The 27,277-nt window shown below is 52.3% G+C and overlaps 5 protein-coding genes and 1 pseudogene across 7 annotated transcripts; 2 read left to right on the top strand and 4 right to left on the bottom strand.

Annotated features, from left to right (window-relative positions):
• The window catches only part of LOC105886926, a 10,122-nt pseudogene extending 9,377 nt beyond the window's left edge, over positions 1-745 (bottom strand).
• A 4,469-nt stretch (positions 746-5,214) lies between these two features.
• On the top strand, positions 5,215-5,415 carry LOC111725086 (NADH dehydrogenase [ubiquinone] 1 alpha subcomplex subunit 1-like). Its single transcript, XM_023512960.1, has one exon. The coding sequence runs from the start codon at positions 5,215-5,217 to the stop codon at positions 5,413-5,415; it is 201 nt and encodes a 66-aa protein (XP_023368728.1).
• A 1,904-nt stretch (positions 5,416-7,319) lies between these two features.
• On the bottom strand, positions 7,320-11,910 carry RING1 (ring finger protein 1). Its single transcript, XM_003789083.3, has 7 exons — positions 11,099-11,910; positions 10,857-10,988; positions 9,931-10,091; positions 9,620-9,835; positions 8,511-8,900; positions 8,057-8,330; positions 7,320-7,740 (listed from the first exon to the last, which is right to left on the bottom strand). Exons 2-7 carry the CDS (start codon positions 10,932-10,934, stop codon positions 7,639-7,641), a joined length of 1,221 nt encoding a protein of 406 aa, XP_003789131.1. The 5' UTR covers positions 10,935-10,988; positions 11,099-11,910; the 3' UTR covers positions 7,320-7,638.
• Positions 11,911-12,900: 990 nt separating this feature from the next.
• On the bottom strand, positions 12,901-15,314 carry HSD17B8 (hydroxysteroid 17-beta dehydrogenase 8). The gene is made up of 9 exons (XM_003789082.3): positions 15,095-15,314; positions 14,709-14,926; positions 14,495-14,611; positions 14,301-14,393; positions 14,116-14,201; positions 13,923-14,007; positions 13,555-13,597; positions 13,299-13,373; positions 12,901-13,094 (listed from the first exon to the last, which is right to left on the bottom strand). Exons 1-9 carry the CDS (start codon positions 15,144-15,146, stop codon positions 13,078-13,080), a joined length of 786 nt encoding a protein of 261 aa, XP_003789130.1. The 5' UTR covers positions 15,147-15,314; the 3' UTR covers positions 12,901-13,077.
• Positions 15,315-15,374: 60 nt separating this feature from the next.
• On the bottom strand, positions 15,375-18,960 carry SLC39A7 (solute carrier family 39 member 7). 2 transcript variants are annotated; one of them, XM_003789081.1, is made up of 8 exons: positions 18,848-18,960; positions 18,125-18,539; positions 17,867-18,035; positions 17,652-17,705; positions 17,370-17,528; positions 17,098-17,238; positions 16,710-16,906; positions 15,375-16,282 (listed from the first exon to the last, which is right to left on the bottom strand). In XM_003789081.1, exons 2-8 carry the CDS (start codon positions 18,533-18,535, stop codon positions 16,010-16,012), a joined length of 1,404 nt encoding a protein of 467 aa, XP_003789129.1. In that variant the 5' UTR covers positions 18,536-18,539; positions 18,848-18,960; the 3' UTR covers positions 15,375-16,009. The 2 variants fall into 2 exon arrangements, with proteins under 2 accessions (XP_003789129.1, XP_012660261.1); XM_012804807.2 differs by having other exon boundaries at positions 15,375-15,760.
• Positions 18,961-19,089: 129 nt separating this feature from the next.
• On the top strand, positions 19,090-26,442 carry RXRB (retinoid X receptor beta). Of its 2 annotated transcripts, none has more exons than XM_012804806.2 (10): positions 19,090-19,544; positions 20,255-20,499; positions 21,020-21,176; positions 21,533-21,712; positions 22,863-23,035; positions 24,017-24,146; positions 24,319-24,451; positions 24,554-24,657; positions 24,986-25,091; positions 25,204-26,442. In XM_012804806.2, the coding sequence occupies exons 1-10, from the start codon at positions 19,310-19,312 to the stop codon at positions 25,349-25,351; spliced, it is 1,611 nt and encodes a 536-aa protein (XP_012660260.1). In that variant the 5' UTR covers positions 19,090-19,309; the 3' UTR covers positions 25,352-26,442. The 2 variants fall into 2 exon arrangements, with proteins under 2 accessions (XP_012660260.1, XP_003789128.1); XM_003789080.3 differs by having other exon boundaries at positions 24,566-24,657; positions 25,204-26,429.
• The last annotated feature ends 835 nt before the right edge of the window (positions 26,443-27,277 follow it).

Genomic DNA, 27,277 nt, shown 5'->3' with positions numbered 1-27,277 from the left:
GGGCTGGGGATTCGAACCCGCCACCTTAGGTGTACGTGGCTGGCGCCTTAGCCGGTTGAGCTATAGGCGCCGAGCCAGTCCAGGCTATTTTTAGAGATGAGGTCTCACTCTAGCTCAGGCTGGTCTCAAACCTGTGAGTTCAGGCAATCCACCCACCTTGGCCTCTCAAGTGCTAGGATTACAGGTGTGAGCCACCTCACCCAGCCTTGGTTTGCATTTTTCTTTTTTTTTTGTAGAGACAGAGTCTCACTTTATCACCCTCGGTAGGGTGCCGTGGTGTCACACAGCTCACAGAAACCTCCTACTCTTGGAGCTTAAGCTATTCTTTTGCCTCAACCTCCCAAGTATCTGGGACTACAGGCGCCCACCACAACACCCAGCTATTTTTTTGTTGCAGTTTAGTCGGGCCTGGTTTGAATCGCCACCCTTGGTATATGGGGCTGGTGCCCTACCCACTGAGCCACAGATGCCACCCTTGATTTGCATTTTTAAAGATCTCTCTCACTTAGTTGTGTGTCATATTTCAGAGAAGGCCATTCATAGCCTTTCAGCCACTGCAGTGACTCAGAGGACAGCCAGTCTAGATGGTGCCTGGACCAGGGATGTAGAGGGATGGAAAGGAGTCAACGGACTTTGGATATACTATAGCAGGTAAAATTGATAGGAGTAGGTGTCAGATTCAATATTGAAATGCTCACATTGAGATCCTTGCCCTCAGATCAAAGCCTTTGAAGTAAGGGGCCATGTTGTATGACTCTGATACCTGGGTCCTAGTATATAGCCCCTGCCATGGGGTAGACTCAATACACATTTCCTGAAAGGGTGAAACTGATTAGCACTCTCTTCAATGATCCTTTACCTGTAAAGTTATTTAATTCCTTCTTATATTTGTCCATAATCAATCTTCATGATATATCATGGGGATAAATGTCAATTTTCCAAAGAGCATACTTTGAGGCAAGTTAATACAAGAATAATGTTTCATTTATTCTATAATGAACAGTAAGTTCATGTTTCAAGTGTTGTCCAAGGGAGCAACTCCCCCAAAGGAACCTTATGCAAAGGTGAATGATGAAAGATCCCTCTTCATTTGCCAGGCTGGGTTGAAAAATGCCAGTTTGGTGGGGGCTGTCTTATGGGATTCCTGGCTCTAACACATGAAGAGGACATTAAACAAGCAATTTTGCAGGAGACCTACACATGGCAGGACATGTGGCACTTCTGGTGGCAACTCAGTACCTTGGTAGCACTGGAAGAAAGTTGTAAACTGAAGAAATGATGGCCCTTTTGGGGATATCTATAACTGAAGGTGTTTCTAAGTTTTCCTGAGGTGTTTCTTGTGTGTCATGCCTCGCACAGCCCTGTCCTCCTTCCCCCACCCTCTCCTCTAAGCTCCCTGGCTTCTTCCTCTGGTTCCCACCTCCACACTGCCCTCCTTTCCCTTGGCCACATGCCTTGTTTTCATCTTTCAATAAGAGGCCACCTGTATAGCTGGAAAGAGCAGCCTCCAGCTGGGCTTAGTTTTTATTGCACAAGGGTTTTAGAAAGTCCTGGGGTCCTAAAGAATAGGGTCTGATGAGGCCAGGAGTGGACAGGGAGATGGAATCATCAGATGGGGTGCAGGGTGTAGTTTTAGCAATGGAGGCGAGAAGGACCAAGCAGCTTCTGGGGAGAAGTGATGGATTGGTGATATTAGTGGGGGGACTAGGGTTTGGTGATGGGGTTTGTCATGGATCTCTGGAGATTAAGTTATCTCTTCACAATGACTCCTTCAAGACAATCCCAGGGGACCTGAATCCATGACAACAGCAGGCCTGAGACAGCAAGGTTAAATTTCTCAGAAAGAGGATAGGGGAAAGGAAAGTGCTTAGAGATCTTTTATTTATTTAAACAATAACAACAAAAAATTTTAAAAGAGGTTCTTTTCTTTACTCTCTCTCTCTCTCTCTCTCTTTTTTTTTTTTTTCTGAGACAGAGTCTTACTATGTTGCCCTTGGTAGAGTGCTGTGGCATCATAGCTCATAGCAACCTCCAATTCTTGGGCTTAAGAGATTCTATTGTCTCAGCCTTCCAAGTAGCTTGGACTACAGGTACCTGCCACAATGCCCGGCTATTTTTTTGTAGTTGTCGTTGTTTGGTAGGCCCGGGCGGGGTTCAAACCCGCCAGCCCTGGTGTATGTGGCTGGTGCCCCAGCTGCAGAGCTACAGGCGTTGAGCCGTAAAAGAGGTTCTCTTCTAAGAAACAGGGAAAACTCTTTTCCAGGCCTGATCGCTCTCTCAGAGACCAGCATTTTGGTCTCAAGTGAGGTGGACCCGGCTATTCCAGCTTTAAGTACGTCCAGGTGAGACACTCTTGCCACCCTGTGTTGTTGCTCTGAAAGTCACTCTGGCTGGGGGTAGGGTTGGAGCTGTGCTCCGTTATACCTCCCATAGGTGGAGGGAGTCTGTTACCAAGGCTGTCCTGTCACCCCTCAAGTGCTACAGAGTTGTTGGGGGGGTGCTGCCTCAGGGTCTCTGGCTCCCCTCTGTCCCCACTGTGTGACACCTGGCAGATGGGTAATCTGAGTGAAGCCACAGCCACGGGCAGCAGGGCCTGTCATGGTATGGCACCATGTTGGAGTCATATCAGAAGCCATGCCTTGCAGCCTCGCCCCTGTGGTCTTTCTGGTGCTACACCAGCCCTGAGCTCTAACCAAGCCCTTGCTGCACTGTGGAGTTGTGGGGCTACTCCCCACCGAGGTCCCGCAGGCTGGAGTGGCAGCCAGTTCCCTCACCACACCAGAGCAGGGGAAAGGCTTCTCACTGTGTGCTGGGCTGCACAGTAGCAGGCCATATGCCTAGGGGAAGAGCAGACCAGAGTTCTAGCAGATGTGGACAGCAGGGCTACCAAGTGGTGGACCATGAACCAGAGGTGCTGGTGGAAGCCACAGTCACCCTCACTGCACAGGGAGGGCATCTCCCCTACATGCCCCACCAGGCTGCCATTCTGGGTGAAGTGCTTGCTACATTCTAGGCAGAGGAAGGAGCTCTCACTAAGTGAGCCTTCTTGTGATGGACGAGACTGGAATGGTAGCCTAAATCCCATCCACAGGCGGCATAGAGGCAAAGTGTAGGGCTGATTGCGTGTGTGTCCATTGGTATGCTGCAGCAGGCTAGCACTCATGGGGGAAGCCCTTGTCACAATGGCTGCAGTGACAGGTATGTGCAGCGGGGCTAGGCCAAGTGTGCGCTATGGGAAGAGCTGTGGAAATATAGGTACTGGGTCAGGTGGGCCCCTTAGCTGAAGTATTTTCCACATTTGAGGCGGGGAAAGGGCTCCAGAGCTCAGCTTCTGCATTTGGATACGTGATCTACTCTCGTCTGGGGTAAAGTGAGAGAGATAAAAGGGCAGGAGGTGGGGTGGATGAGTGGTGGGTGGGGTAAGGGGAAGAGAGGCTCCTCCTACATCTCCCCTGCCTTCTGCAGAAAGCCTCCTCTCTTTCCTTCTCCAGCCCAGTCTTACCTCCTGACCACCCTTCTGGCCTATGGCCATCTCCCTGCTTGAGCTACCTACTATTTGGGCTTAAGGAAAGGAGTTGACATGCCATTGAGTGTCATCTCATCTTGAGTCCCTCTCAAGTAAGAGGGACTGGCAAGAGACAGAAGAGGCTGCATGGTCGGTCAGGGCTGGGGAAAACAAGGAGAGAAGCCGGATTAATTCCGTACTCTCCAGCTTCCACAGAGTCTCACTTTATCGACCTCAGTAGTGTGCTGTGGCATCACAGCTCACGGCAACCTCCAGCTCCTGGGCTTAGGTGATTCTCTTGCCTCAGCCTTCCGAGTACCTGGGACTACAGGCATCCACCACAACGCCTGGCTATTTTTTTGTTGCAGTTTGGCTGGGGCCGGGTTCAAACCTGCCATCCTTGGTATATGGGGCCGGAGCCCTACCCACTGAGCCACAGGTGCCAACCCCTGAGTTTCATCTTTTAAAAAAATTTTCAGATTGGGCGGTGCCCGCCACATACGCTGAGGCAGGTAGGTTCAAATCCAGCCCAGGCCAACTAAAACAACAACAACTGCAATAACAACAACAAAAATTGCTGGGTGTTGTGGTGGGTGCCTGTAGTCCCAGCTACTTGGAAGGCTGAGGCAAGAGAATTGCTTGAGCTCAAGAGTTTGAGGTTGCTGTGAGCAGTGACACCATGGCACTCTACCCAAGGTGACAGCTTGAGACGGTCTCAAAAAAAATTTTTTTTTCATATTAATATGAGGGTACAAATGATTAGATTACAATGCTTGCATTTGTTAGGTAAAGTCCCTGTTGTAGTTGTGTCATGCATCCAGGAGGTACATTGTGCCCCTCCCTCCTCCCTAAGTTCCTCCTTCCTCTCCCCTTACCTCAACTTGATTTTTTTTTTTTTTTTTTTTTTAGAGACAGAGTCTTATTTTATCACCCTCAGTAGAGTGTCATGGCATCTCAGCTCACAGCAACCTCTAACTCCTGGGTGTAGGCGATTCTCTTGCCTCAGGCTCCTGAGTAACAGGCACTACAGGGGCCCGCCACAATGCCTGGCTATTTTTTGTTGCAGTTTGGCCGGGGCCAGGTTCGAACCCACCACCCTTGGTGTATGGGGCTGGGACCCTACCCATTGAGCCACAGGCGCTGCCCTTGAATTGAATTTTTCTCTTGTGTGGGCATGTATTAGTTGGTCTACTGGCTTCATATTAGTATTGAGTACATTGGACACTTGCCTTTCTCTTCTTGTGATACTTCCTGAGCTTATGCAGCGCGCTCAGCCTCATGTGCACATCAGAACCACACAGAGGCTTGTGAAAACACAACTGCTGGCCCCATATCCAGAGTTTTCCATATAACAGATTTAGAAGTGAGGGCCCAACAATCTGCATTTTTTAACAAGTTCCCAGGTGACTTCTGCTGCTAGTTTTGGACCCACACTGGGAGAACCACTGGTCTGTTGGGCATGTTCCTTTACTTGTATTATCTCAGTAAAACATCACAGCAACCTGTTATTCTCCTCATTGTACAGATGAGGAAACTGAGGCAAGATCCAGTGACTGGTATGTCACTCAGTTTCTTGATTTGAACCCAGGTATGTCTGACTCCAGTACTGTGTCAACCTTCTGTTCTCTACCCAGCTCCTTTGCATTGTTAACTATTCTGCTACACTCCTACTTCAATGAAATAGTAAGGTTCTGGGTAACCGTGCCAAGATGTGGTTCAAGATTCTCCCTGGGCTTGCTGTCATGGGCTTGTGCTTGGTCATCCCTGGAGTGCCCGCTGCTTACATTCACAAGTTCACAAACGGTGTGAAGGAAAAGAGAGTTGCCCATTATATATATCATTGGCAATTGATGGAGAGAGACAGGTGCATCTTTGGAGTTAATTGCTACTATGTGTCAAGAGGTTTGTAGAACATTGATAAAAGAAGCATTTTCCTGATGGAAGAAAAAAATAACTCAGTAATGGTCATCTACCCCTGCTAGAAGGTTATACAGCGTCCTATGTAGCATGCAGTGTGTTATATAATAATTAATAAAAATAAAATACAAAAGAAAAAAATAAACTTCTCTTTTGTATACTTTGTATCTCTCATTTTGCCCAGTAATGCAGACTTGACTGAGAGGGACTGAAGGATTTGAAGGAAATACCCCAGTGGAGAGTGGGAAGGAATTGGAGCCCATCCCACCTCGAGACTCAGATACTTCCATTTTTTCAGCACTGGGGAAAGGGGATGCCTGGTCAGGCTGGAGTCGTTATTTTTTCTTGAGGGGTGGGTAGGGGAGACATAATACCCAGGGCAATGGGTTCCTGTATGTCTTCCAAGTGGCGTGATCTAAATAAACAGCCATGTCTGAGAAGTTCAGTTAGGAGGAGTGGGTGGCGAGAGCACTCTCAGCAGAGAGGGGGCATGAGGCAAAATGCGGCAAGTGGAGAGCAGGGGAGGGCTCGCGAAGGTGGCCCCTGCGGAGTTGAGAGAGCGACCAGGGAGGCAGCAGGCTGTTTCAGAGGGAAGTAAGAGGGACTGGCAAGAGACAGAAGAGGCTGCAAGGTCGGTCAGGGCTGGGGAAAACAAGGAGAGAAGCCAGATTAATTCCGTACTCTCCAGCTTCCACCTGGGTGCCTCACCCGACACCTCCCCATCTGCTTCTCTGCTTTGAAGGCCCAGGGGCAACGCCCACCTGCCTTCTGCCCCAACCTCCCAGGAGCATCGCAACCCCTGGACAGTTGGAATCCCAGAGGAGTCAGGAACATGGATTCTAGAGAGGCGAGTGTAGAAAGGGTTCCTGTAAGGGTAGGTTTTGTCTACTTCAGCAGGCCAGGGGTCTCCGGGGCCGAGCGCCAACCAGATCACCAGGTTTGCAGTACTTGCTGGGGCTGGATCATGCCTGCCTGCATCTGTGGTATTGACGGTACCAGGGACAAGGTGAACAAGCGAGAAATCCCAAGGGTGGAGTAGGGTGCCCTGGGGTTGGCTGCCTAGTGTGCGGAACCGTGAGGGCCTAACGGGCTTTACCTGCGCTGCTGGCTCCTTTGCCCCAGAGAGAACTTAGCGAGGGGGTAGGAATTTGAAACCGCTGAGGGTGAGGGCGACAAGGGCAGCGGAAACAGGAAGTGAGAGGCAAAGAAGCTTCGGGTGGAAGGTAGCGTCGGGTCCCACCTGGAGAAGCAATTTGTCTTCCCTTAGCCCTTGCACAGCTCTGGACAGAGTGCAGTCGTGCGTTCTGTGCCCAAGTCTGGAACTTGAATCCCAGCAACCCCACTGCTCTGCTTTCACTCGCTGCCTGGACCGGCGTAGAACCGCAATTCCCGGGTGGCCCTCCCTTCTCTCGGCCCAGCCAGCGGGCACAGGCTGCAAGCTCCCGGGGAGGAGCCCTTTCTGCCCTTCTTTGAGTGGCAGCCCAGGAGCGACCTTCTCCCTCCCCTCTCCACTCTTCTTCTCAAAGTGATGAGGAATTATTTCTCTACTGATCATCACCGTCCTGTCCATGTCTACAAATATGCCCTTGTCTGTTGAACAACTTTCCTCCTTTCTCTTTGGCATTGAAACCATGGATCTCAGGCTGGGCGATTCAGATTTTAAGGGCCAAGTTTGGGATCTGACTTCACACCTCTGTTCTTCCATCCTCTCTCCCAGCTTCACAGATCCTATTCTCCTATATATGTTCTAATTTGAAGGTTCTGAAAGAACATAGTGAATAACTTCATACATTTTTCTCCCCATTTCCAAGGCTAATCCCCCATGACGTCTAGGCCCCCCTCCTCAATCTTTTTTTTTTCTTCTAATACACCCCTAATAAACAGAGACACAGAACTGCAGGTTTCAAAGAGGAAAAAAAGCACATTTGTTGTTGGTAGGAGTGAAGGGGTGGGCTCTTCACCGTCCCCAACACCGTGTATAGATGGGAGGTTGGGGAGGGGGCAATAGAAAAGGCAGCAGATGGAGGTGTATGCTCCACTCTGTACAATATAGAAGAATCTGATATAGATACTTTGTATAAAAGCCACTTGTTCTCATTTGTGTCCTCTTGCTGGCTGGCAGGGCTGGGGGGCAGTGGGGAACAAAAAAGCTGGGATGATGGGGCAGGATACAGGGACATCCCATGGTCCCATCCTCTGGTTGTCCCCTTCTGGGGTCACTTTGGATCCTTGGTGGGGGCATAGCAGAGCTCCAGGGGCCTTGACACCTTCCAGAACTTCTCATTCACCAACTCCAGGGTCAGCGAGCCATTCAGCGTCTAGGGAGAGGGTAAAAGGGAAAGGAAGGGGGAAGAGAGAAGAAAGTTGGAGAAGATAGAAAAAGAAATGAACAAATGAAAGAAAAGACAAAAGGTGACCAAGGGAAAGGGGAATGAAAAGGGAATAATAAAAGGGATGGGGCAAAGTAGGAGCACATGGAGTGATGGGAGAGGAGAGGAGGGAAAGGAGGAGATGGAGAATGCAGAAGGAGAGAGGACAGCCCATGAGTTCAAAGGTTGGGGTCCAGGTTTGTGCAGTCCCAGGCTGCCCTTCCTTCCTTTCCCTGCTTATACCACTGTGTTCAGAGGCTCTCACCGTGAATGCTCCACCTCCAGGTGCGATGTAGATGGTGTACTGCTTTTCACTGACACCCTCCAGGCTTGGCAAAGCAGGTTCCTCAGGACCATCACCTCCTCCGGCACCTCCACCCTCCCCACCACCCCCATCAGGTCCCCCAGTGTCAGAGGCACCCCCGCCAGGCCCTCCTGGCTCTCCTGCTTCTTGCTGCTGCCGCCGCTCAAGGGCAATGCGGAGGGCTAAGTACTTGGAGAGATGGTCTACTGTGGCATTCCCAGTCGTCTTCACATACCTGGAGTGGGAGGGAGGGCAGATTTAGAGTACCGGAAGCCTCAAGGGAAGGGAAGTAGGGACTGTCCCAAAGGACCTCTGGGTTAGGGCTTATTTTTGGGTTTGGGAAAAGCCCACTTCTGAGAGAAATCTCTGAGATCTTTGGTTTCTCAGTGGTCTGGGGAAACACGGGGCTCCTCACCTAGTCTGGCAGTATTCTCCCTTCTCCACGAGCAGGGGGTGAGGCCGGAACACGAGCTCAATTTCTCCACCTGGCTCTGGGGGACTGGGGGCCCCAGGAGGGCTTGGGGGGCCCAGGGTTCCCCCTCCCAGGGTCCCTCCCCGGTCACCAGAGTCTTCAGAACCAGCGCCCCCACCCACTCCACCAGTGCCACCTCCTCCTGTCCCTATACTGCTCCCCCCTGCACCCCCTCCACGAGGTCGTTTGGGAGCAGGGCCTGGAGCAGAATCAGGGGCAGAGTCTGAGCTCACATCCTCTCCATCCCCCTCTCCCTCCCCAGCCTCTCCCTCCCCCCCACTCATCGTTGTGGTCTGATCTGACCCAGGCATCGGCCGCCTCACACGCTGGGCCCTGTAAAAGCAAGTGGTTAAGGTTAGAAAGCATTAGGGATAAGGGACTTAGACTTTAAGCTTCAGAGAATTAAGAGATCAGAGAAATCCTAATGATAATACCTAGCATTTATTAAACATTAACTATGTGCAAAGCACTCTGTTAAGTGTTTTGCCCCAATCCCCTCACCTAAACCAACAACTCCAATAATGTAGGTAATTATTTTTATTTTATGGCTGAGGAAACTGAGGCTTAGAGAGGTTAAGTAACTTGTTTGAGATCATAGGGCCTCTATTGTCAAAGTGTGATCCAAGAACTATTAGATCCTGGGAGTTTGTGAAATGCAAACTCTTGGATCCAGCTCTAGACCTACTGAATCTGAGTTTGCATTTTTAAGAAGACCAACAGGTAATTTGGATACATATTAAAGACTGAGAAATGCTTGCCCAGGAAATGTTATAATCCCCAGTGGTATGAATCCAGAGCTTATTCTCAAAATTGCTCTACTGTTCTAACTTCTAGAAAGTCAGGGGATTTTTTTTTCTTTAGAATAGCAGTGCCCATTGCTTACAAACAAGCTGCAATTTACATCCATGATATCCAAGCCTAATGATCAAGATGTAGTAAGCTCCTAGGATGCTGAGGCTTTGCTGTTGGCAAGCAGCAAAGACAGTATGAGGAATCTGACCCAAAGACCAGTCCCACTAGTCCTGTTTCAACCTCTCTCCTGACCCCTGCACCTGTGCATGGCCTGCATGCGCAGCCCCTCCTCGATGCTGGAGCTCAATGCCTGCTGGTTGTGCAGGCGGCTGAGGCGGATGAGCACTCGGTCCTGATGGGCTTCATATTCTTCCCGGCTAGGATAGATCTTAGAGATCAGGGCATCAAAATTGGGGTCTGGCCGTAGGGATCGCTTGGATACCAGCTTCTTACGACAGGTAGGGCACTCCTTGTTCCTGGGGTAGGAGAAAGGAAGTTCTCAGCTGTCAGTCTAGGGAAGTGAAGCGTAGGCTGAACCAAGACCAGAGAGAAGGCCCCAGAAGTCAGTTACCCGCTCCGCAGGGCTGTGACAATGCAGTCAGAGCAGAATCGGTGGAGGCACTCCTTGGTGGTCATTGTATTCTTCAGCATGTCCAGGCAGATAGGGCACATGAGTTCTGAATGCAGCGACCGAGGGGAAACTGCAATCTCCGTGCCATCCATGATGGCTTCCTGGAGGTACCAGTGAGTGGGAAGGTAGTATAGGGTGGGAGAAAAGGAGTTTTAAAAAGAAGCAGTCTATGAAATAAGTGTTTTGTGAAATAGAGTGAGATGGCAGAATGTGGGTACCCATGTTGGCCACTAGAGAAGATGGGAATTCAAAGAAAGAGGAGGGGATATTAACTTGGAGAGAATGGAGAACAGAAAGGGTTAGGGTCCATGAACTAAGAGTAGCTTTGGAATAGGAAGACCTGAGGTTTGGTGAGAGGCCTAGAGATGGAGACAGATTTGTGATTTTAAGATCTGTCAACAGAATTTCTTAAAGTGTGGTCCTGGTACTACTTATATCAGAATCCCCTAAGGTGCCTGTTCAGAATAACATATTTTGAAGCTCCATCTAGCTAGTGAATCAAAATGTGAAGGGGTATGAAGCTCTATTTTTAATGAACTCCCAAGTTGAGTCTTATATGCAGTGATGACCTACGACATTGAACTGAAGAATAGGAAAGGTAATTTCTGTGTCTGTTTATTATCTTTCAAATGAAAATAGTAATATTTGCTCTACTTCTCTGGCAGGGTTGTTTTGAGGATTGAGATAAAATAAGTTAAATGTGAAAATGCTTTGAAAAGATTAAGCCGATTCAAAGGTAGGGACAGAGAGTCTGCAATCAAGCTGGGCTTCACAGAGTAAAGAATGAAAAAGAGGTTGTGTGATGTGGTCTGTCGATTTAGGGGTTTGGGGGAGGGGGTGAGCTGGGAAGGGAGAATCTCTGTCACCTGCGGGGTCCGATGCAGCTCATACAGACTCAGTTCCCACGTTTTGCTGGCATTCTGGGCATTCGCCGGCGTCGTCATGGTGACCAGGCACAGACACCCACCAGGACTCCGCAGCAGTGGAGTAGAGGAAGGCTGGGGAGGTGGGGAAGGGAGGGTGTTAGGGGGGCCGACCATCGCGCAGACCCCGCCCCTCCAGAAGCGCTCCTCTCCGCCCCCCGCCGCGCGCCGGCTCCATCCCTCACCCGGCTCTGGCAGTCCGCGCTCCCGCAGCGGCCGCGCCTCTCTCGAGGCCCGGGCTCCTGGGCCGAGTTCGCTTGGTCCGCAGCTGGTGTTCAGACAGCAGCTCCCGCCGCCGCCGCCGCCGCCGCCATGGCCCCGGCGCTGGGGCCCTACGTCACTTCCGTCTGCCCCTCCACTCCACCCCCCCGCTGGCGGAGACGTCATCCGCCACTAGCAGAGCCGGTGGGAAGGGACGTGGATGCGGGGCTTCCCCCACTCACGAGATGCGCCAGTCCCGCGTGAAGAGCCGACGTCCAGGGAGTCCCGAGCTACGTGGGGACCACGGTCTCCGCCTCTGGCCCAGAACCGTCGCGCGGCCAACAACTTTGGCCACCGTTCACTGCCCGATGTGGGGCCTCTGTTTCGGGGGCGGGGCCTGGGAATCTCTCGGACCCCAGGAGAGGACTGAGGGTTTGGAGAAAGGGGCCACCTCCCTGACTCTGGCGGCCCTGGGTATCACCCCTCCACCCTTCCCCATTGCTCAACACACACAACTTCGAAACCCTAGCCAGGATCCCCGGGGAAAAAGCTGGGAAAGATCCTCTGCCGCCTTAGCCCTACTGTCCTGTGAACGCAACCAGATCCAGATATACCCAGGATTCCCCTTATGACTCTGGAGACTTGCTCCACCTTCTGCTTTGGGTTTCTCTAGAGACCCTTCCGACCCGCTCTCCCCCTCGAGGTTTGGGGGCGGCGGCTCTGGACGTCCAGACTCAACTCTCGGCCGGAGCCAAAGACTCGAGAATTGCGTTTGGACAATCAAGAGCCACGGCCCGGGGCGCCAGAGGGAGGCGCACGGGAGGGACGAAGGAATAGAGAGAGACATCACGCGGAAGCAGAGACACACAGATGGGGCCCCCATGGGGTGGGTGTGCACATATAGGTGGGGGACACAGGGGCTGAATGTTTGGAGTGGGAAGTGGACAGAAGCCTCTTCCAGGACTCTCGAGTAAAGGAAGGGGAAAGGGAGGAAAGAGAAGAGGAAGGGGCAGAACGAACCTCTTTGAGAGCAGGGAATGGGGTGGGGTGGGGTGGGAGAAGAGTCCGTGACGGGAGTCCTGTCCCCGCTAGTCCGAATTGGGGCTCCCGGACTTGGGCTGGGGCTGCCAGGGGGTGGCCTGTCTCTGGAACAAGGCAGCCATGGATCCCTTTGCCCCCCAACCCAGTTCCCCCCTACTTCCCTGTCCTCTCCTTCAGTCCGTGGCCAGTCCTTATGTGGGCGCCAGAGTCGATTAGTACAGACCCCCTCCCTTTTCTCCTCCTCCTCCCAACCCCCTCCTTTCTGCTCTCCTCCAGCCCCTTTCATCGGCTGGCTCATTCCCCTAATCCTGGCCCCCTCCCCTAATCCCCCCCCATCGACCCCAGGCTGGCTGCAGCTATTGTAAGGTGGAGAGAAAGGGGAGGGGGACTCAAAGAAAAGAGAGGGGTGGGGGAGGGCCACCTGTTCCAAGACCCCCTCTTAAGGCCAAACTGGACACCAGGATGGGGCTATGAACAGATCATCTTTGGGGACCATAAGGACCCAGGGAGTTGGGGGGTGAGGAGTGGTGATGCAGGACCAGTGGAAAGGGGTGATGCAGAAACCCCTCTCTCCAAAAAGACCCAGAGTGTCACGAATACACAGTGACGTACACTTTCCTCTCACACCCGGCGGCGGGGGTTGCCCTGGGAGACCAGGCAGTGAAAGGGAACAATCCTTCGGGAAAGGGAAAGGAGGGGGAGGTGGGGAAGGGTCTGAGAGCTTGGACACAAGAAGAACCGGAGGTGGCAGGGAAGAGGATTTGGAATTTATTAGCGTCACAAGCACCCCTGCCTCCCATATTCAGCATTCCTGAGCCATACACTGCCACCCCTTTTGTAGCCTGGGAACTTAGAGTCCTTATCAGCAGGAGACCGGGCAGAGTGCTGGGGGAGTAAGCAGAATCCAGGGTCCTCAGGGCAGTTACATGAAAAGACCTCCTGGAAGGGGCAGAAACATTTGGACAGATGCATGGGTGGAGAGACAAATGGGCGGGGTGGGGGTGGGGAGCCCATTTCTGTTCCTGGTCTCAGGAGTCTCTGCCCTTCCCACAGGGTCTCTGTCTCCAGTCTCCCCTCTCTTGCTTTCTCAAATAGTATGGGTTCTAGTTCTTTGCCCTTTCTTTTCCCATGTTGCCCTCATACCAGTGACTTCCACTGAGGCCCCTGTGATGTATCCACTGTCTTCAGATGCCAGGAATGTGACTACATCGGCCACGTCTGTGGAAATTGAGAGGAGAGGGCAGAATCCTACTCACTCCCATAGACCCAAAGTAGCCATCATCTCCCACCAAAGACACTCCCTCCCCAAACACACACATACCCCAATCACCAGTCTTCTCAAAAATACCACAAACCTTAAGATCCCTTCATTCATGACCCCTCCCCACTCAGTGCTCACCCTGAGGGTCCCCCAAGTGTCCCATCGGGATCATTCTGGTCACCTGTAAGGGAACACTCATATATGAGTGTAAGTTACTCTTTTGTTGTTGTTGTTGCAGTTTTTGGCCCGGGCTGGGTTTGAACCCACCACCTTCGGCATATGGGGCCAGGGCCCTACTCCTTTGAGCCACAGGCACTGCCCCAGGATGTAAGTTACTTTTATGGAGTTTTTGAAAACCTTATCTGGGACCTTTTTCTTTTGTCTTCATGCCTTATACATTTATTGAGTATCTACTGTTTGCCAGGCACCGTGACTAGCATTCTCTCTCTGAAGCCCAAAGAACTTGGGTTTCTGAATGATTCCACCTTGCAGCCACAGCCTCCTACCTTGTCCAGCACTTTCTGTGGCACTTTCTGTGTCATGGGTGTTGCAATGAACCCTGGGAGGATAGAATTACAGCGGATCCCATGTCTGTGGGAAGAAGAGTGGCTGCTCTGGAAAGGACCAAACACTGACCCCTCCCTCAGACTCTCACATGCCTTAGCAAAGCTCCCCAGCACCCTCAAACATATGACCCACCGTGCAAGCTCCCGGGCTGCAGTCTGGGTCAGCCCAATTACTCCAGCCTTGGATGCAGCATAGTTTGTCTGCCCCATGTTCCCCACCTATAGGTGAGTCAGAGACCTGGGATGAATCAGGATTTTCAAGCAGAGGCTCTCCTCTGTATGCTCACTTGGCTGGTGACCTCATCCCCTCAACCTGACCTTTCCTACGATGCTACTGATGTTGATGATGGAACCATGACAACCACTGGACACCAGGGCTTGCGCTGCCGCCTGAGTGACTAGGAAGATGCCCTGGCAGGAATGGGTAACAAGACAGAAAAGATCAGCTGAGGTGACAGCCCTCCAACTCCCTCCCCCGGCTAGGGGGTACTGGAAGTTGCAGAGGTCACCACCTTGAGGTTGACAGCTATGACTTTGTCCCAGTCATCCTCTGTCATGTGGAGCAGAAACTCATCCCGGGTGATGCCCGCACAGGACACAACGACAGATGGCGGTCGAGAGAAGCAGGCCTATAGGAGGGGAGGTTACATACCAAAAAACCCACAAAGAGCTGGGTGCAGTGGACGTAACATAGCTTTAAAGAGGGCAAGGTCGCCTGGCGTTCACCTGCACTTGTTTCAGCAGGCGCCTGGGGGTCCCGGCCTCAGACACATCAGCCTGGAAGGCAGCGTGGTTCCCTCCGGGCGCCCCCTCCTTGCTCCCTGGCCCGCCTAGCAGCCGCACCGTCTCCTGTGCCGCTGCCCCGTCCAGGTCACAGGCGGCCACGGCGGCCCCCTCTCTGGCCAGGCGCAAACTGACCGCCCGGCCGATGCCGCTACCCGCACCTGAGTTAGGAGAGAACACGAGGGGTGGGACTAGGTAGGGGTCAGGGGTCAAAGAGTTAGTACAACTTGGATAAGGGGCCAGAGGTCACAGCGGCGGTGGAGTCCGAGGGCGCGTCCACTGACATCACTCTGGCACCCCAACCCGCCTTGGGAAAGCACCCCCTCAACCTGTGACCAGGGCCAGCGCGGAGCGGAGCCTGAGCGGGAGCTGAGTCGCCATAGCGTGTTGCGGGAAGGCGGGCACCTCTGCATCGAGCCAATCCGAGTGCAGAGAGGGCGAGGCGAAGGCAAAGCCAGGGCCAATCGAAGCCCTGCTAGCCTTCGGCGGTCCGCGGTCACCAACGCAGGCCAACCTCGCACCGCAGGGGCGTGGCCAGACATTAGAGTTTGGGGGGCCAGGGAGTGGAAAGACAGCCCCTCCCCCGCCAAAGAAAACAAAGACTGCATGTGGGGCAGAAGATCCGAGGACTTTATTTCTGGTCACCGCCCCTTCCCCTCGATTCAAACACAGTGATATAAAAAGAATAGAACAAACAACAACAAAGAAAAATCAGGCCGTGAAATTACCAACTAACCCTCTTCCCATCCCTCCAATCATTCCCAAATCAGGACACACGATTGATGTTTAATAGATGTTTATCCCCAACTCCTCCTGTTGCCCTCTCTGTCTAGGGCTCTGGTCTTCCGAGGCTCCACAACTGGTGGAAGAAGATGAAGGTGGACCTTGGAGAACTCTCTGTGTAAGCAGCTTGGTCCTCAGAGAACAGAGTAGGGGATCCCAGGTAGGCTGCCATCACCCCTCTCCCAGCTTTCTTCATGGCCCCATTTAGCCCTCTGAACCAAACAACATGGTCGGGCAGGCAGTGCCTAATACTATGGTCCCTCTGGCTTCTCATTCTTACCTCTACAGCCCCAGTAAGACTGGCAAACCTTGAAGACCCTAAAGCCAAAGTTACCTTTCTCCTAAGTTACAGTTCTTTACTTTGGCAGATATCCCTGGTCAGGGCCTCCAACTTGCACAGACCCCTGATCTGGAGTTAGGGGTAGAGGTTTGGGATGGGGTAGGGGTGGTTCATCCACCTCTCACTCAAGATGGGCAATCAGCACCATCATGATGACTCCTCCCAGCAGCCCCAGCACCTCCAGAAGTGACTGCAATGGTGATGCCTCCCTAAGTAGCTCAGGCAGTACAGACACAGTTGCTACGTAGATAAAGCCACCTGCAGTGAATGGCAGGACCCAACCAGGACCTGTACCACCTGCGACTTCACTGCCTATAGCCCCTCCTTCAGTTAGAAGGGCACAGGCTGTGCCTGCCAGTGCCCCTACTGCTGTCAGTAGTTGTAGACGCATCGCCTGGTGGGCAGAAAAGAGAGAGAGAGAGAGGGGCATTCACCAACAGTTAAAGATTTGTGGTTTAGAAGTGGCTGGTGGGGTAGAGGTATACTGGTGTAGGGTACATGTCTTTGGAAAGGGGGGATTAGATGAGATAATTTCTGAAATATTTTAGAGATCAAAGATGTCCTTTCCTTAGACCTTCTGATGCAGTAGGCCTACATGACTGCTTGTGTGTGTGTGCATGTGTAAGACCCAAATAAAACTATGCAGATGGTTTACAGACCACAGTTTAAGAAATAGCAAGCTTATGGGACAAAGAAAACAGAACTTCCTCTTCGTTTCTAGAGGATTTGTTACCAATGATAGTATAATTTGTTTGAACCAATGAGAGACAGTTTTGGGTTTTGTGTAAGTTAGCAGGAATAAAGGATTTGAGGTAACCAACCTGCTTTTTGCTGCAGCCAGACTGAACCAAGATGGCAAAGTCTCCGACCTCATGGGGCACTTCATGTAGCAGGACAGTCATTGTGGTCAGAATCCCCAACCCCTGGCCCCCTCGAAAGGAAGCACCAATGGCCAGACCATCTGTGAAGTTGTGCGCCAAGTCAGCAGCCAGATTCAGGTACCCGGATACACGCAGGTCTTATACAGGACAAGAAGATAAAATGATCAGAGGCATCCACTACCACCAGTCCCAGTCTTGGCCATTCTCACGTCTCCCCTCAGAGTGCACTTCCCACCTGACTTCTTGGCATTTCCCAGACATTTTTCATTACCCAAGGCTCCTATTTCATGTGATTCAAGATGATGCTCACCACTCTCTTGGCCCTCACCTGAGCCTGTTTTTTCTTCTTCAGGATTCTGAGGTCTCACTGGCCCATCTTTGGGTACTGTGCTCCCTCCTCTCCTCTTCCGCAACCCCCCTGCTTCCTTTTCTTCTTCCTCCGAGCTCTGTTTCTCCTTTGAAGAATGCTCTGAGGGAAGAAAGGAGTTGGTGAGAATGGGAAAGAGATCTTCTGACGTTATCTTCTCCCTCTAGAGAGCTGTATAAGGGGATTCTGAGCCAGGCAAGGTGGCTTTCAGAAGAGTTTTGTTTTTGGCTCACCCTGTCTTCCATGTCCATGACTTCCACGAGTGTGACCATGAGCATGTCCATGACTGTGTCCGTGTCCTCCTTTCACATGCCTCACAAATTTCTCCACCACAAGAAAGGCGACAATTCCACTGAGAACCCATAGTCCCACAGATAGAATGGGGCCCTGGCCTGGAAATGGAGCCAATGAGACATTAAAGGAGATGTAGATTCCAGACTCCTCCTCAAGTGTAGGAGGTAAAGAATAGGAAGAGAAAGCACCCCAACTCCTGTTCCCATCTGTGTCTTTCTCACCACTGTGGGAATGACCATGTCCGGGCTGCTCCAGAGTGTGGTGAGAATGAGGTTCTGGAAAAAGGGAGGAAAAAAACAGATCAGGGAATATCTGTCCTATGGGGTGTATATTTGGGGGAGTATTGGAAGGTCAAGGATTACAAAGGAGAAACATCCCTTTTTCCCCCAAAGAATAAAGTAGGTTAAGATTTGTGTAGAAATAAGAGGTTGCTTACCCAGAGCATGAGGGATGAGGTGCAGGAAGGCATCTCCTAGGAGCCCACCAGAAGCAAAACTAAGCAAGATCTGGAGCAGAGATCGGTGCCTTGGGGAGTTTGACTCCACAGGGATTAGAAAGAGGACAAAAAATGGAGCTGCAGAGATCAGCACTGTGGCCCCCAGTGCCTAGTGAGGGAGAGTCAGGGGTCAAATAGTATGCAGTTTTCCAACAATCCAGAACAAGCTCCTCTCTCCCCCATCCCCTGGAGACTCACATAGGACCAGAGAGTGATAGCGTCCAGGTCCTGCTTCACACGTGGAGCCCCAGACTCCCCATAGCCTCCATGGCTATGGTCATGGTCATGTCCATGTTTTTGGTAATAGATTCTTTCATTGGCGTGGCCATGGCTATGGCCATGGTGCAAATCCTCATATGAATGTTCATGGTCGTGACCGTGGGTAGGCCCATGCCAGATGCTCTCATGGGTGTGGCCATGGCCATGAGCATGGCTGTGTCCATGGTGGAAATCCTGATGTGAGTGCCTGTGGCTATGGTCATGGAAGTCCTCTTGCAGGTCCTCGTGCGGGTCGCCATGACCCCCGTGTCCGGCCACCAGCAGCCCCAAGGCTGCCCAGGTCAGCAGTCCCACGGCCACCCAGTGGGGGCCCCCCAGGCCTCTGGCCATCACGCTGACCAGAGGGACAGAGACAGTGATTCCATTTGACCCTTAAATCTATACCTATGCAGGGTCCGCTTTATTCCAATCGCGCCCTCCGTCCATCTCTACGGGCCGTACCCCCATTCCATTATATTCCCACCCACGTTGTTCCCAAGACTTGTTTTCTTTATCCCAGACCCACTCCCAGATGTTGGGCCCCTGGAACACCACTTTAGGCTTTGACCCGCCACTTTAGGGGCTTTCTGGGCCCTGAATCTATGACCTATTAGGTGGGGAAAAGGCCTGGAAAAGAACATAAGGAAAACAGGGAATTCTCACCGGCTCCGGGATCCAGTCCTTTCCCGGTTTGCTCGGACGTGGCAGTCCCGCCTTAAGCTCCCGCGAGAACAGGAAGTGCGGTTCTACCTTGGCCCGGATACCTTTACCAATATGGCGGCACTACGGTAGCCGCAAAGCCACCAAGCCCTGGTGCGCGTGCGCAAGCGTGGAGGTTATTTGAGGGGAGGGTGGGCGAGGCGGGCTAACAGGCCTAAGGAGACCGCCTCCTCCGTTTCCAACTAGACGAGGGGGTGGGAACTAGCGCAGAGACTTCCCGTTTGTACAAAGATGGCTGCCACATCGGCGCTGTCATTTTGGTACAGAGCTGAGTGAAGAGCTTAATTCGACCCGATCCAGGCCAGATTCTTTTTCTCAGGGGCTTCCTCGTGCTCAGCTAGTCCTCCGACCAATACTTGGGAATCCCTTGCACCTCTTCGGTACCCCTACACTCAGCCAGGGATCATGTCTTGGGCCGCTCGCCCGCCCTTCCTCCCCCAGCGGCATGCCGCAGGGCAGTGTGGGCCGGTGGGGGTGCGAAAAGAAATGCATTGTGGGGTCGCGTCCCGGTGGCGGCGGCGACGGCCCTGGCTGGATCCCGCAGCGGCGGCGGCGGCGGCGGCAGCAGCCGGAGAACAACAAACCCCGGAGCCGGAGCCGGGGGAGGCTGGACGGGACGGGATGGGCGACAGCGGGCGGGGTGAGTGTCCTAGCAGACGGGCAGGCAAGCCGCTGACCGGGTTATCTGCAACCCCTCCCCCCCGCACCCTCCCCTGGTGTTCTTTCCTTGGCGCTCCCGCCCCCTTGTTTGTAAACACGCGTTGCCTCCCTCCCGAGGGCTTTAGCGCCCTCCTCCCTGGGGCGGGGCGGGGAGGGGGAGCTTCCGTCCTACTAACCCAGGCCTCTTGAGGCCCTGTGGCCACCACAGGTCCTGGGCACGGAAAGGACACGATTCCCCTTGAGTTTGACTACTTTGGACCTTTGAAGGCACATCCTGCGTCCTAGGAGGGGTCTCGTCCTCTTATCTCTTTCCCCTGCACTTTCGGGCTGCCTGGCTATATTCTGGGAATGGAGGAGTTGAATGGTCCTGCCCACGTGCTGCCCCACCCACGAAACGCGTCTAACTTGGGATGACCTGGCGTTCATTCAGATGCATTGCCGGAAATTTTCCTTACCCGAACTATCCTCTCCTTTGTTAGTCTCCACGTCTTAGCTCTATTAGGAATTATGCTGTTTTTTTGACAGCAAGGTTTCTCTAGCTTTGGAGATGGGTGGGTGGGGAGGGCTGGGCAGGGGCAGGGTGGGGGATTAGAGAATTAAAATCTCCAGTTGGATGATCAAAGACTCATTTTCTCTTTTTGTCTCTCCTGTCTCTGTGTGTCTCTGTGCCTGTTTGTACCCCTCTCTCAGACTCTCGAAGTCCAGACAGCTCCTCCCCAAATCCCCTTCCCCAGGGGATCCGTCCCCCTTCTCCTGGGCCACCTCTACCTCTTTCAGCAGCCTCATCCCTTGGAGGCTCAGGGGCCCCACCCCCACCCCCTATGCCACCACCCCCACTGGGCTCCCCATTTCCAGTCATCAGTTCTTCCATGGGGTCCCCTGGTCTACCCCCTCCAGCTCCCCCAGGATTCTCCGGTCCTGTCAGCAGCCCCCAGGTGAGAGGTTGTGACCCACTTACTACCTCTCCACTTTCATTTCCTTGTTTTCCTTGTAACCCAGATCTTTGTGTGAACTTACCCATGGCCCACTGACTTTCCAGTCCTCTAATCTTGGCAGGGCTCAGGGCTGTGGTCCTTGTAAGACCCCTTGCCCTTCCTGAGGTGACTGATCTTTCAGTGCATGCTTCTTCCCAATCCTATAAAAGAACACCAATATTCTTGATGTCCTTTTCATCTATTGGTGATTTTCTGCCCTTTTGGTCCTTTCTGCTCTTCTGAGACACATGCCTTTCAGGGCCACTGTGTTGCAGAGTTTCAGGGGGAAACTGTTTATATCTGTTTTCTTTGGGGTTGTGTTCTGGGTATGGCCCTTCATATAGACTGTAGTGTAAATAATTCCCTCTGGAATGTGCAATGCGGGGCCCTGCCTAGTGGTAAGGGTATGATTTCTGTCACTTCTGTGAGATTCTCCCTCCCAATGAGTCTTCCTGTGACTTCCCTATTTCCCCCATCCCAGATTAACTCAACAGTGTCGCTCCCTGGGGGTGGGTCTGGCCCCCCTGAAGATGTGAAGCCACCTGTCTTAGGGGTCCGGGGCCTGCACTGTCCACCCCCTCCAGGTGGCCCTGGGGCTGGCAAACGGCTTTGTGCAATCTGCGGGGACAGAAGCTCAGGTATGGGGCTCAGAGGCTCAGCAGAGAGGAAGAAAAAAAGTCTGGGACATTTACCATCATCTGTGTGATTACTAGGGCCTTAATGGGGTTGAGTTAGAGCAAGTTACCTGGCAGAGACCTGAAGAGAATAAGGAACCTGAGGCTTATATGTGGGATGGGGTGGGGAGTCGAGCAGAGGGGAAAGGTCTGTACACTGAGGAAAGGGGACTGGTTCATTCCTCACTTACTGGCTCCCCATCTCTGTATTTGACAAACATGGGGAAGACTAAAGTTTTGCTTGGGGAAGATTGGCAAGAGACTTAATGGTGAAGGGATCTCCAGGCAATTTTCTTAATTCTCTTCTTCTCCTTGTTTAGGCAAACACTACGGGGTTTACAGCTGTGAGGGCTGCAAGGGCTTCTTTAAACGCACCATCCGTAAAGACCTTACATACTCTTGCCGGGACAACAAAGACTGCACAGTGGACAAGCGCCAGCGAAACCGCTGTCAGTACTGCCGCTATCAGAAGTGCCTGGCCACAGGCATGAAGAGGGAGGGTAAGGACCTCTCTGCCCAGGCTTCCTAGACACAGGCCCTTTCTCTCCCACCCCACTCATTGAGAGAGGGATGAGGAGAGAAAGGGAAGACGGAAGGAAATCACATATTCTGTATCTTTCTGGAAGGCAAACTGTTCTTTCTCCCCTCTAGAGGGCGATATTGGACCTCTGTCTCCTTCCTCCTCATCAGCCTTTCTCCTGGTACCCTGCTCTGGCCCTTGAGTTTCCTTAGTAGTGGTTCTGCCTGTGTGGCCTGTACCTGTGACCCCTCCCCAGTCTGGTCCTAGGGTAGGATAACTTTTCCTCACCCATAATGGGATTTTTCGTCTCCTTCTCTAATCTGGTTAGTCCCTCCTTTCCTTGGTGCCATGTACCTCCTCTGATCTCTAGTAAATTATCTGTGATCTTTCCTTTGACTCCTGGGACTCTACACTTTACAAGCTGTAGACTTGACTGAAGATCTCAGAGTTTTCCTTACCTCTTCTTAATTTCCATCTTGTCTTCTTAAGCTGATTCCTAAAGTTCTAAGAGAGACACTTTAGATTATGTTGGTGAAATCCTTCAATTTAGAGATGATGCGCCTGAGTCCTGGCTCTCCCAAGATTATGCACAAAAGAGTGGCAGGGCTGGGAATAGAACACATACCTCTGAAGACCCAGATCAGTGCTTGTTTCACTGCCTGTTTCATTGAGTCAGAAGAACATATAAGATATAGTCAGGCATATGCAGATACATTTGTATGACATGCCATGTGTTGTGTGAATATCAGCAAAATATTTAATCTTTTTGAGTCCCAAGTTCTTCATCTTTAAAAATGGGAATGAGCTCAAAGTGTTGGGATAATTGAGTGAATGTTAAACCATGCTTAGTATGTCTCTTGGTATGTTTTTTAGCACGTAGTAGGCCTTTATTTAAATTCTTCCCTAATTCTTTTACCCTTTTCTTCCTTTCTTCTTGACTTACTTATCTGCCCTTTTATAACCCCTGCTTCCAGGCTATCTTCCAATTTACTGTTTCTAGTGATTTCCCCAATTCCTATAAATATCGCCCAAGGGCTATGATACCCTGATAAGGTCCTAAGGATATTTGCGGGACCCCTTGATAGCTGGCTGCTGACTTTCCATTTTTTTCTCCCCTTTCTCCCCCGCAGCGGTACAAGAAGAACGTCAGCGGGGAAAGGACAAGGATGCAGATGGGGAGGGGGCTGGGGGAGCCCCTGAGGAGATGCCTGTTGACAGGATTCTGGAGGCAGAGCTTGCTGTGGAGCAGAAGAGCGACCAGGGTGTTGAAAGTCCTGGGGGAACTGGGGGTAGCGGCAGCAGTGTGAGTGATGTGGTCAATCCAATCTTCTTGATGATGGGGGATAGGGGCGGGAATCTAGGTCTGTTCTATATCATCTTCCCCTCCCTTCCCCTCACAACCCTCCTAACAGTGCTTGGGACTGGAAGTGTGGGCAAACAGGTCTTTCAAACATCTGAGATGGGTGTGATAGCTCTTCCATCTCCAATCCTAAAACAACCCACTGGCATAACCATAGGCAAGTCCTAAATATGTAATCATTAACATAAATGTCAGACCGGAAGCCTTACTTACAGGGATTGGTTTAGATGGGGCTTGAGGGAAGACTATATAAAAAAAGGGGGGTGTCAGGGGTGTCGGCTCGGCACCTGCAGCTTAGCAGCTAGGGTGCCAGCCACAAAAACCAGAGCTGGCGGGTTTGAACTCAGCCCAGGCCTACCAAACAACAATGACAACTATGACCAAAAAATAGTTGGGCGTTGTGGCAGGTGCCTGTAGTCCCAGCTGCTTGGAAGGCTGAGACAAGAGAATTGCTTAAGCCCAAGAGTTTGAGGTTGCTATGAGCTTTGACGCCACAGTACCCTCGACTGAGGGTGATATGGTGAAACTTCAAAAAAAGAGAAAAAGAGGGGGTGTCAAGAACTTCTCATAACCTGGGTGTGGTAGCTCATGCCCATAATCCCAGCAGTCTGGGAGACAGAGGCAGGATTGCTTGAGCTCGGGAGTTGGAGACCAGCCTGAGCAAGTGTGAGACCTCCTCTCTAAAAATAGCTGGGCATTGTGGTGGGCACCTGTAATTCCAGCTACTTGGGAGGCTGAGGCATGAGACTCACTTGAACCCCAGAGTTTGAGGTTGCTGTGAGCTATGATGCCATGGCACTCTAGGAAGGGTGACAAAGTGAGACTCTGTCTCTAAAAAAAAAAAAAAAGGAATTTCTCACAAGGGGCTCCCAGTATCCCTCCAAATCTTCCATAACTCTTACCCCTACCCCCCGTCCCTTGCAGCCAAATGACCCCGTGACTAACATCTGTCAGGCTGCTGACAAACAACTATTCACACTTGTTGAGTGGGCGAAGAGGATACCACACTTTTCCTCCTTGCCTCTGGATGACCAGGTCATATTGCTGCGGGCAGGTCAGTGACCTTGGATCTCTTTGACCTCGTGACCTTTAGAGACCCCACTCACCATACCTTGTATACTGAGGGAGCCAAGCTAGCTGACCTCACCACCTCTTATCTTCTCTTCTGATGTGCTTTGAATCATATGGCCTTATCTCTGGCTCCTGACCTTTGCCACCCCACTCAGGCTGGAATGAGCTTCTCATTGCCTCCTTCTCCCACCGATCCATTGATGTTCGAGATGGCATCCTCCTTGCCACAGGTCTTCATGTGCACCGCAACTCAGCCCATTCTGCAGGCGTCGGAGCCATCTTTGATCGGTTAGTGGCCCTCCACTGGGTTGGCATGTTGGTAGAGGGGTGGGGCTATAGGCTGGTCCGTGTCCAAGGCTGGCTGAGCTGTGACCTTTGAGTGACCTGCAGGTCCCTCTCCAGGGTGCTGACAGAGCTAGTGTCCAAAATGCGTGACATGAGGATGGACAAGACAGAGCTTGGCTGCCTGAGGGCAATCATTCTGTTTAATCCAGGTAAGAGGAGGATTACCCTTGTCTTTCAAGGCCAAGGCAACCTTGGAGCCTCCTCTTCTCCAGAGACTCCTAAGTTACCCAGCTATCCCCTCAGTAAGACCCTCAACCTGGAGTCCTCCCAACTGACCAAGGAAAAACCCCCATCCACTGATACATTCCCTTCTGACCCCATCCCCACAAACCCAGTGGGCCCTGCTTCCCTTGCCAGGGATCTGGTAAAAGGCAAGCAGGTGGGGCCCAAAAGAGACATCCTGTGGGCCACTTTTCCATGTCTCTTCTGATTTGATTTGTCTCCTTCCTCTTCCTCCTCTCTTCCCTCCAATTCTAGATGCCAAGGGCCTTTCTAATCCCAGCGAGGTGGAGGTCCTGCGGGAGAAAGTGTATGCATCACTGGAGACCTACTGCAAGCAGAAGTACCCTGAGCAGCAGGGACGGTGAGATGGAGTCATGGGGACTGAGGCTGCCATGGGAGTGGGGAGTGCCATGAGGTTGTGTTTAGGTCCTGTGTGCTTCCTGCTCTCACTCCTCCTCCTACCTCCACCCTAGGTTTGCCAAGTTGCTGCTCCGTCTTCCTGCCCTACGGTCCATCGGCCTTAAATGTCTAGAACATCTGTTTTTTTTCAAGCTCATTGGCGATACCCCCATCGATACCTTCCTCATGGAGATGCTTGAGGCTCCCCATCAGCTGGCCTGAGCCTAGACCCAAACATGGTGCTTCTCACACTTGAGGAGCACATATCCAAGAGGGACTCCAAACCCTGGGGCAGGGTGGGAAGGGCCGTGTTTTCAGAACCTTGGTGGGTTGAGAAGTTCAGGGCAAAACTGAGACCTCCAAGGGAATTCATAAACCTTCCAAGGGGTTTGCTTCATATACCAAGTCAGTGGGGATCCCAGATCCCTGTGAGGACTAGATGTCTCACTTCAGTGGCCTCGAGTCTCTGAATTTGTTGGGGTCTCATGATTGGGAGGGTGATTTGTCACCCACTGTCCTTCATCCAGCACAAAGCACTGGCCCTGCTCCTGGGACCTTGCTTCCTTTTCATTTTGCCTCACTTTGTTCCCTATCTGAAGAATAGAAATGGGGAACTCCCCCAGAGATGGTTATTGGGGGGCAGGCCCCCCAAATTGATGGACATGGGAATAGAGATCTTATAGGCCTCTCTCTTCCCAAACCTGGCAGATAATTGCCTCTGTGGAAGAGGGAAGGCCTTATCACTGTCTCCTGACTAAAGTCCCCTTTTACACTTCACCTCCTGCAGTCAGACTGAAAATAAAAATGGTGGTGGTGGTGAAGGGGTTGGTGGGACATGTAGGAATGATCTATTTTTAATTTCCTCTGAGGATAGAGACTTGCAGTTAGACTCAAAGAAGTACTGTATTTTCCCTGGTTGACTAAGAAATGCCAGTGGTGGAGTGGGTGTTTGGGAGAGGCAGTCCCCTGAGATGGTCCATCTCTAGGGCTCTCCAAGCACCCCCCTTCCCAATTCTCTCCCATCTCTTACTGTCTAACTTGTGGAAGGGGTCTAGGCTGTGATGACAGGGCCTGGCAGGGGATGGATTGTGGAGTGCAGTCCCTAGCCCTTCCCTTCACAGTTCTCCAGCCCTGGGCTCACAGTGTAGGCTGGGGACACATGATCCTGGCCTGAGAATTGAGGGGAGGTGGCCAGCCTGAAGAGATGGGTTATTGGGGCTGCATGATTTTTGCCCTGCGTCTCTTCTCTTTAGGGTTCGTTTCCTCTCTAATTCACACATAAAATCGCTTTCAAATTAAAGTTGTTTTCTGGAGTGAAGTGCCATGGGGATGGGCAGCGCCATCGCCATCGGGTTTGGGGGCGGTATCCGGTTGGGAGCTCTGGACGGTTCCCTTGACACCCGCTGCCGAGGCTCCCTGGGGCCTTAGACGCAGGCGCAGGGTGGGGGACACAAGGCGCGCTTTGTCGGGGAGGGGGAAAGAGGGTGTGCCAGACTGGGGGCGGGGCGGGCCGGAGAAGGAAAGGGGGGAGGCTGATTCTCAAAGGCGCCTTGTTCGCTTGTGCCCTCCCAGCGCCAGCGGGCGGCGGCGCCTCGGCTCGATCCGGCCACACCGCGGGCTCCAGGCAGACCCGGCGCGGTGCCCGGTCGTGGGGGCGCGCTGGGTGCCCCGCGCGGAGGCCTCCACAGGCATTGCTCACCCGGAGGCGCCCTATGTCCCCGAGTGACCCCATTTCCTGAGACCCTTGCTAGGACAATCAACTCTCATCTCACCACTGCTCTTTGCACCTGGGCTCTTTTACCTTAGCCCACATTTTTCTCTCCTTGGACCTGACTAGTCTGTTGGTCCGTCACAGTCCATGGCCTGTCTCTGCCCCTAAGTAGGCTCCTTCTGCTCTGTAGAACTGCCCCTCACCAATTGGTCGCTATCTATAGCCTGGTCTATAAATACCACCCCCCTCCCGCCCCAGGCCCGGTCTGTAATTACGCGGGGCAGGGCGGGACGAGGAAAGTAATTGTGGAGACCTGATTATGGGTGGCGTTGGGGGGCGACCCCCAGACCCGCTTCTCTCCTCACTGTGCCCTCAATCCTGCCACAGATTTTGCTGAAAGGGGGCTCTGGGCCCCTAAAGGGGGAGGGAAAATGGGG

This window comes from Otolemur garnettii, unplaced genomic scaffold (genome assembly GCF_000181295.1).
Source record: "Otolemur garnettii isolate 467f Iridium unplaced genomic scaffold, OtoGar3 scaffold00031, whole genome shotgun sequence".
Lineage (NCBI taxonomy): Eukaryota > Metazoa > Chordata > Mammalia > Primates > Galagidae > Otolemur > Otolemur garnettii.
This window is presented reverse-complemented; position numbering and strand designations above follow the sequence as displayed.

Excerpts from the sequence above, each read along its gene's own strand:
- HSD17B8 (XM_003789082.3), bottom strand. The coding sequence starts at position 15,146 with ATGGCGACTCAGCTCCCGCTCAGGCTCCGCTCCGCGCTGGCCCTGGTC. Across the intron at positions 14,612-14,708 it reads GCCTGCTGAAACAAGTGCAG|GCCTGCTTCTCTCGACCGCC; the intron begins GTGAACGCCAGG and ends CCCCTCCTATAG. Across the intron at positions 13,374-13,554 it reads ACACTTGGGGGACCCTCAGG|ACGTGGCCGATGTAGTCACA; the intron begins GTGAGCACTGAG and ends CAATTTCCACAG.
- LOC111725086 (XM_023512960.1), top strand. The coding sequence starts at position 5,215 with ATGTGGTTCAAGATTCTCCCTGGGCTTGCTGTCATGGGCTTGTGCTTG.
- SLC39A7 (XM_003789081.1), bottom strand. The coding sequence starts at position 18,535 with ATGGCCAGAGGCCTGGGGGGCCCCCACTGGGTGGCCGTGGGACTGCTG. Across the intron at positions 17,529-17,651 it reads ACATGGTCATTCCCACAGTG|GCCAGGGCCCCATTCTATCT; the intron begins GTGAGAAAGACA and ends CTCCATTTCCAG. Across the intron at positions 16,283-16,709 it reads CTGGCTGCAGCAAAAAGCAG|GCGATGCGTCTACAACTACT; the intron begins GTTGGTTACCTC and ends TCTGCCCACCAG.
- RING1 (XM_003789083.3), bottom strand. The coding sequence starts at position 10,934 with ATGACGACGCCGGCGAATGCCCAGAATGCCAGCAAAACGTGGGAACTG. Across the intron at positions 8,901-9,619 it reads CGCATGCAGGCCATGCACAG|GGCCCAGCGTGTGAGGCGGC; the intron begins GTGCAGGGGTCA and ends TTGCTTTTACAG. Across the intron at positions 8,331-8,510 it reads GGAGAATACTGCCAGACTAG|GTATGTGAAGACGACTGGGA; the intron begins GTGAGGAGCCCC and ends CTCCCACTCCAG.
- RXRB (XM_012804806.2), top strand. The coding sequence starts at position 19,310 with ATGTCTTGGGCCGCTCGCCCGCCCTTCCTCCCCCAGCGGCATGCCGCA. Across the intron at positions 24,147-24,318 it reads GGTCATATTGCTGCGGGCAG|GCTGGAATGAGCTTCTCATT; the intron begins GTCAGTGACCTT and ends CACCCCACTCAG. Across the intron at positions 24,658-24,985 it reads AATCATTCTGTTTAATCCAG|ATGCCAAGGGCCTTTCTAAT; the intron begins GTAAGAGGAGGA and ends CTCCAATTCTAG.